At 45.7% G+C, this 6669-nt stretch overlaps 2 protein-coding genes across 5 annotated transcripts; one reads left to right on the forward strand and one right to left on the reverse strand.

Moving 5' to 3' along the window:
* Window positions 1–70: 70 nt before the first annotated feature.
* On the reverse strand, window positions 71–4831 carry LOC9662483 (DNA mismatch repair protein MSH1, mitochondrial). Its single transcript, XM_024684777.1, has 24 exons — window positions 4744–4831; window positions 4610–4674; window positions 4426–4543; window positions 4254–4351; window positions 4125–4200; window positions 3945–4064; window positions 3843–3890; window positions 3727–3791; window positions 3576–3661; window positions 3354–3518; window positions 3193–3302; window positions 3040–3145; window positions 2914–2989; window positions 2800–2858; window positions 2682–2749; window positions 2456–2629; window positions 2198–2404; window positions 1891–2153; window positions 1695–1838; window positions 1591–1639; window positions 1267–1542; window positions 729–1212; window positions 482–669; window positions 71–419 (listed from the first exon to the last, which is right to left on the reverse strand). Exons 1-24 carry the CDS (start codon window positions 4774–4776, stop codon window positions 204–206), a joined length of 3294 nt encoding a protein of 1097 aa, XP_024540545.1. The 5' UTR covers window positions 4777–4831; the 3' UTR covers window positions 71–203.
* Window positions 4832–4891: 60 nt separating this feature from the next.
* On the forward strand, window positions 4892–6600 carry LOC9662484 (UPF0235 protein At5g63440). 4 transcript variants are annotated; one of them, XM_024684798.1, is made up of 7 exons: window positions 4893–5080; window positions 5350–5464; window positions 5518–5671; window positions 5721–5817; window positions 5876–5964; window positions 6015–6083; window positions 6167–6600. In XM_024684798.1, exons 1-7 carry the CDS (start codon window positions 4966–4968, stop codon window positions 6218–6220), a joined length of 693 nt encoding a protein of 230 aa, XP_024540566.1. In that variant the 5' UTR covers window positions 4893–4965; the 3' UTR covers window positions 6221–6600. The 4 variants fall into 4 exon arrangements, with proteins under 4 accessions (XP_024540555.1, XP_024540571.1, XP_024540566.1 ...); XM_002961632.2 differs by having other exon boundaries at window positions 6189–6600; XM_024684787.1 differs by having other exon boundaries at window positions 4892–5080; window positions 6015–6600.
* Window positions 6601–6669: the final 69 nt, after the last annotated feature.

Here is a 6669-nt window from a genome sequence, read left to right on the forward strand (position 1 = left end):
ACGTTGGCTTCATCATTTTCCTCCTGGTGCTGCTAATCTGGTGGCAACCACTACTGCTGATAGATTGAGCTTACAAGAAGAAAAATATGCGTACTATCTTTAAAAACTTGAAAGTTCACCTCAAAAATCTTAGAAGCTCGCAATATGCATATAAAATCTCTTATAAGTAAGTTACTCCGGGCAAAAACTGCTGACTCGCTGGCTCAAAATGGAGCCTCGACTGGGCTGATCCCAAAATGCTTATGCCTTTGATCAACTTTGTTCACGAGGTTCAATCCCTGTTGTGTGAGCTGTGTAATAAGAGCGGTCTCCAACTGACAAGCCACACTCTTGTTGGACACTGGCAAGTATAAAAAAGGTGCCTGCTTTAGTCCCATAGACGTACGATGTGAAGCAATTCGTCCAGATAGATTATCCGTCTGTGGCAAAAAATAGGAAACTCCAATCAGCACAAACATGAGAAGAGAAATACTAATGGTACCTGTCCAACGTAAAACTTTCCGTCTGGTCTATGAAGAATGTAGACGCAAGAGTGATTCGAAGTGAAGGGTGGAGGTTGCTGGCGCGCGCCAACGAAATAACAAGTGCTAGAGAGAACGAAAGTTCCATTCAGCTGGTCCTTGCAGATCCTCAAAACTTCTTGTTCCAGATCCTTCAGATTTCTCGCACCTATAGCAACCAAATACGAATCCAAAGCAATGGCACATTCAAACCGAAGAACTCCGAACCTTGGATGCGTGGCACTGATGACGCAGCTGCGTTGCTGTCAAGAGTACTTTCATGGCGCACTTCATTACCGTCTACCATCGGCTTACTTTGCGAGAGATATTTCTTCTGCATCTCTTCGTATAATTCCCTGGCTCTGTCCAAAATCTCTTCCGTCACACCTTCCCCCTTCGCGGTCTCGAAAGCCAAGCTCTCCCTGCATTCTCCATCGATGAGCTCCCAGGTCGGTTGTAGCCCGCCTTGTAATACCTTTCTTGTCCCCATTGCTTTCAAGACGACATTGTTGGTGTCGAGCTTCATATCTAGAAGCCCATGAAGGTGAGTAGAGACAATTCCCAGGCAGCCGAGCCTGTCAAAATTCTCCAGAACACTGGCCAATATGCAAGTCCCTTTCTGTACGTCGGTTCCCTTGCAAAGCTCATCTACAAGGACAAGACTTCTCCGAGTTGTCTCAAGTAACAAAGTCTTCAACTCTGCCATTTCCATCTGCAGGGAACAGGTCAAGGTCTTTATCGAAGACCGGAAATGAATGCGACGTACCTGAAATAGGCTTTTGCCTTCCGAGGGACTATCTTGAGAAACCACTCTTAACATGATGGAGTCGAGCTGTGGGATGACAGCTTTAGATGCCGGAACCATAAGTCCACATAATCCCAACAAAGTAGCCGCGCAAACGGATCTCAGCAAACTCGACTTTCCTCCGCCGTTGGGACCCGTAAGAAGAAAAATAGAGCTCATTTCGAACGAGTTTGGTATTGCAAAATCCTGTGTTGAATCTAGCCAATATGGCAAGAGCCCAGAGAAAACAAGAGGCTCCTATCAAAGAATTGTCAGTTGACAGTTCAAAGAACGACGACATAGTACCTGTTCACCACCAAGAACAGGGAACACCCATTTGCGACGTTTTCCCTCACTAATCAAACGTAAAACGTCAGCAAATAGCAGCTATTCAAATAAAATACTGATACCTGGCATGCGCGAAAAAAGCTTTGGCTATCACACAGAACATGGAAATAAAAATTATTGTGTTCAGATACGTCCTTACATCGTCTGAAAGGCATCGGAGTGCCTTAACAACAGCAAAATTTGCTTTAGTTGCGGCTTCTCGGTAGCTGGAGGAAAAGTAATTAATATAAACTAGGAAAGAACAACTCCAAGCTGTACCTCATGACCGCAGATTCTACTCTTCCTGTGGTGTGCCAGTCATCTCCAACTTTTTTGCCTTTGGAGTCTAGCGCAGGAATCAAACGTTTTATTTCTTCCTCACCGGGTGTCTCAGAGCCCCACAGAAGTGGCATAAAACCCTTTCCCTTGAACCAGACCGCTTGATGGTCCGGAACGTAGCAGATTTCACCGTTGCCATTACCGTAGCAGGATCTTACTAAAGACTTTGCCCTTGCCAAAACCGGAAGAAAATCACCTACAATCTGAACAGTAACATTAAAAGCCAGACGCACACAAAAAAACTCACCGCTGAATTGAGTTCTGCAGCATTTCTGTCAACATCGGCATAAAAATCTTCAGAAAGTTTGCGTTGTACGCGACCTTTCCAGCTCGATTCAAAATCAATAAAGAAATCATCCGGAACATGTTCGTACGAATTAATGAGCTGCTCTGGATCGCCCGTACAAGAGATCACAGAACTGATTCTATCAACCAGCTGCTTACAATCAGTCACCTGATACAACATGTGTTAAACCAATGTCGTAAGGAAGCCGATGCTACGTACCAGTTGTTCAGCTTCCAATTGTAAACCACTTGCTAATATAGTGGGCTCAAGAAGCAAATGAAATATGTCTCTCAGACTGTCGTTCTCATGCATGTACAATACATCCTCTGCAAGATGTTTTATGCGCGAAAATTCAAGATGATTGACTTCCCTAGCTCCAATTAGTTTCACCAGCTGCAAAATTTGATGATTGAATTGAGTGAGATAAAAGTGCAATGAGTCATACCTTTGCAGCTGATACACATAAAAACTCCGGAATAGAGCATTTCACAGAAGTCATTAACTTTAGACACTCTGCAATGGAAGTATAGCAAAATTAATATAATGTAGTAGTCAGTTCTCACCTTGAATAGCCGCAGCTGTAGCGTAAGGCGGTGGATTTAATAACAGGTCTCGCAAATACCTATACAAAACAAGCACAAAGCTGATGCTAATTCACCTCACCAAAGGCATACTACCTGACGCAGAGACTGGTGGTGTCCGACGGTACAAGAACTTTTAGCAAGCTCGGAATTTCCGGCACCGGCAAAATGCCTGAAAGCACAAACATAACTTTCAAACAGCATTCAAAAAACAGCACTGACCAGCTTGAGAGGCTGTCCCCAGGTAAACTGGCCGAGGCCTTTTCAACGACGGTCTTGCAATTTCCCGAAATTCAGCTTGGTCCTCAATGTCATACATCTCCTTAACCTGAAAATGCCAAGGAATATGTGCTGAAAGTAAGCTAGTATATGCACCTTATCTAAGAGAAAGGAAACTGGATCCCGGTCAAACCACTCTACGTCTTTGCCTTTGCATTCTGCCCACAGGAGTGCTCCATCCCCAGAGGATCCCCATCTAACGCTTCCTGTATCATAATTATTACGGAAGGAACATAATAGAGATAACGAAGAAAAACCTGAGGAGTTTCCTCTTAGTGAGCGATGGAGAAAAAGCTGTTGATACTGCACTGATCGCAGTTTCGTGACAAGTGCTTCTTCGGTGAGTCCATCTTCGACAGTATACGTCCTCATCATTTCCAAAACAGAGACGAAAGTGTACCCGCGCACCGATTGAGAGATCCCTGATCCAAACAATTGCGAGTTAAATAGGAAAAATAAAGCTGCGTCAACAACGTTACCGACTACGGGGCATGGCTCTGGAAATTCAAAATCACTCTCTGCTGCGGCGAGGCCGTAAATGTACGGACTTCCTGGATGAGCATGGCTGCAACAGATAGCCATTAAGAAAAAAAGGAAAAGAAAAGAAAAACGAGGACATGGAAAACACACCCTGCAATAAATCTGTCTTTCCGATACTTTGATGGAGCAGCACCCTGAACCTCTTCCATTACACACTGCAAAAAAAACTCTCCATCACCAAATTGACCTGAAGGCTAAAAACTCACCACCGAAAGTCCTTGCTGGGTGATATTGTCAAGTGTCTGGCGCAAGTTCTATCAAGACATGCGTTGGATCGAACTTTGAATGCTTAGAATGTAGCATCATACCGCAATAGGGCAGCCTGCTCTTGGAGAAGCATTAGCGCGTATCCCACCCATTGGATTCAAGCCTGCAAACTCTACCAAAATGCAGGCGTCAAAACCGCACGCTTCATAAAACTCGCCAATCTGCACAAAACAGGCTAAGGCGATGGATCCATGTAAACAAAAAACGAGAAATATAGTTACTCTACACAGAAGAACTTCTCGAGGAAATTTTCTTTTAGCATCCAGTAGCTCAGCGTTCAGGCTTCCATCTCTTAAGCTGCAAGCACGAGAAAGTTGTAAAGGAAAACACGATAAACAAATCAATAAAACCTTCCATGACGCAAGTTGGGGTCGAGCCCGAGCAGATTAGTCGGAATCAAAAGCTTTATCATTTCTTTGGTAGTAGGCTTTTGACACAAGTTCATGCGCTGCAGAAAAGCACCAGAAAGAGCAACGTTAGAAGAGAACGAAAGATCTCGGAAAAAGAAGAAAGAAAAACTACTTCTTGCCACCAACAAATATGCTCCTTATCCCGATCATCAACCGGGACGTAGCTCTGCCTCCTTTTCATCTTCACAACGCTTCCACTCATCGTGCTTAGCTTCCCACAGCTCAATCTCCTGCCAAAGATCTTGTGATCATAGAAGAAAGGAAGGAAGAAAACATCCATATTTCCTTGTGCATACCTGGATGCATTGTCGATGGAGAAACCCTGAGATTGGAATCTCGAGGCAACAAGAAAATCCTGCCGCTGCAATCATCCCAAAATAAATCCCGCGACGCAAACATTGCTGGAACGAGCAAACGATCCAGAACTTACCGCCTGCCTCATCCGATGTAGCGCGCTCCACATCGGGATCGTGCGCGCCTTCCTCTCCCTTCCCGCCTCGTAGGGTTCTTTCTTGCTCTTCCAAGAACAACAACACTATTTCCAGGGTTTAAGGGGCAAAAGATTTTTGTTCGAAAGATATCGTGGCAAGAGAGAACTTTTATTTCCCCATGTCATAACATCCCAGGAAGATAGGGTTTTTGCGAAGAGGGAATGCCGAAGAGGACGACGCACACGTACTCTAGCGAAGACGCTGCTCCCGATGGCCCCGACTCCGACCTCTACGTCTACTACTGCAAGCATTGCGGCTCTCACGTACTCATCACAGGTAATCTCGCCGCGGCATTACGCTCTAGAGATCTATGGCTTTCGCGATACGTTCGCATTGCCCGCATTTGCTTCGTCTTTGCGCTGTCGATCGATCAGTCGCATTGCTCGCTCGCATTCGAATGGAATTTCTTTCACAGTGGCTAGCTCGCTTTGCGATTGGCATTACTCGTTTAGGTCCTTTCTCTCAACGAACGTCTTTGTAACTGTTTTTATTTTTGTGTTTTGTTTTGTTTTGTTTTTTTTTTTTTTTTTTTTGTTTGTGCTTAGATACTCAACTACAACGGATGCCCAAGAGAAAAACTGACAAGGCATACGTGCTTGATAAGTCTAAGCACATCGCGAGGCTCAACACGGTAGAAGCCGGGAAGCAAATCCTCAAAAGGTATTCTTTCTTTTTTCTTCAGTGCTAGACTTTGTTGTGACAGCGTTTTACAGGGGAGAAGGAAGAGCTGAGAAGCAGTATCGCATGAAATGCTCCGGCTGCGGCCTCTTCGTGTGTTACCGCGCGGAAGAAGATTTGCAAGCCGCGGAGTTGCTCTACGTGATTGATGGCTCGCTAAGTTCGGTGGCAGCGGAAACTAATCCACAGGTATGATCGTGTCCTGTGGCGATCAAAGTTCTCACCTGGGACGCTCTAGGACGCTCCTGTGCCGCCGTGCATATCGCAAACAGAAGGGGGTCTGGTGCAAGTAGCGATCGAAGTCGAGGACCGTGCTCAGCGATCTGCGATCACGAGTGAGTGTTTTCGTTTTCTTCCTTTTGAGTATCAGACCTCCTTTGGTGCCTGCTCCAGGAGTTAATGCTGATGATGTTCGTGTGACTGTTGCTGCTCCAGCCGCGAGAGGAGAGGCAAACAACGAACTTCTGGAGTACATGGCAAAGGTAAATCAAACCAAAAAACATTCGCTCGCTATTAAGCCAACTTGTAACAGGTCCTGAGCTTGCGAGCGACGCAAATGACGCTCCAGCGCGGCTGGAACAACAAATCCAAGCTACTCGTGGTGAGTATGATCTCCATCTCGTGCGAAATCCACCTAAAGGTTTCTGTGGCTTCTTTCATCGCTCTCCATTGATGTGCTGGGAGTGTGCCGCGCACCAACTTACAGGTGGAAGACCTCAGCGTCCGCGATGTCTATGAGAAACTCCTGGCCGCTGTACAGCCGAGCTAACCGGACCAAAGAGACAAACAGGTTCCTGTTCAGAACTCACGTCGGGTCTCGCAGCACAGTGGTGGCGAGAGGAAAGCATCTATTTCGCCGCTGAGAGACGACTGGATTCCTCGTCCATTGCTCCAGAAAACACGACGCTGGTTTATCCGATATCCGTGTGGAACCAACAGGGCCGCGGACAATTACGCGCTTCTACAGCTTTGACCATACAGGATCTGTTCCTATAAGAATCTTCCAGGCCCGAGGATCATGGAACTAGTCTTTAGAAGTTCGCAAAAAGAAGAGAGAAAAGCTCTAAGCGATCGAGTGTCCAGAGAAGTTCACAAAGGAAAGAGAGAAAAGTTTGAAGATATCAGGGAAGCGTTTTAGAAGAATGTGATGATCCTGGCTAGTGACGTCAATGTAGATATAGAGTATG

This window comes from Selaginella moellendorffii, unplaced genomic scaffold, assembly GCF_000143415.4.
Source record: "Selaginella moellendorffii unplaced genomic scaffold, v1.0 SELMOscaffold_1, whole genome shotgun sequence".
In the NCBI taxonomy this organism is placed as follows: domain Eukaryota; kingdom Viridiplantae; phylum Streptophyta; class Lycopodiopsida; order Selaginellales; family Selaginellaceae; genus Selaginella; species Selaginella moellendorffii.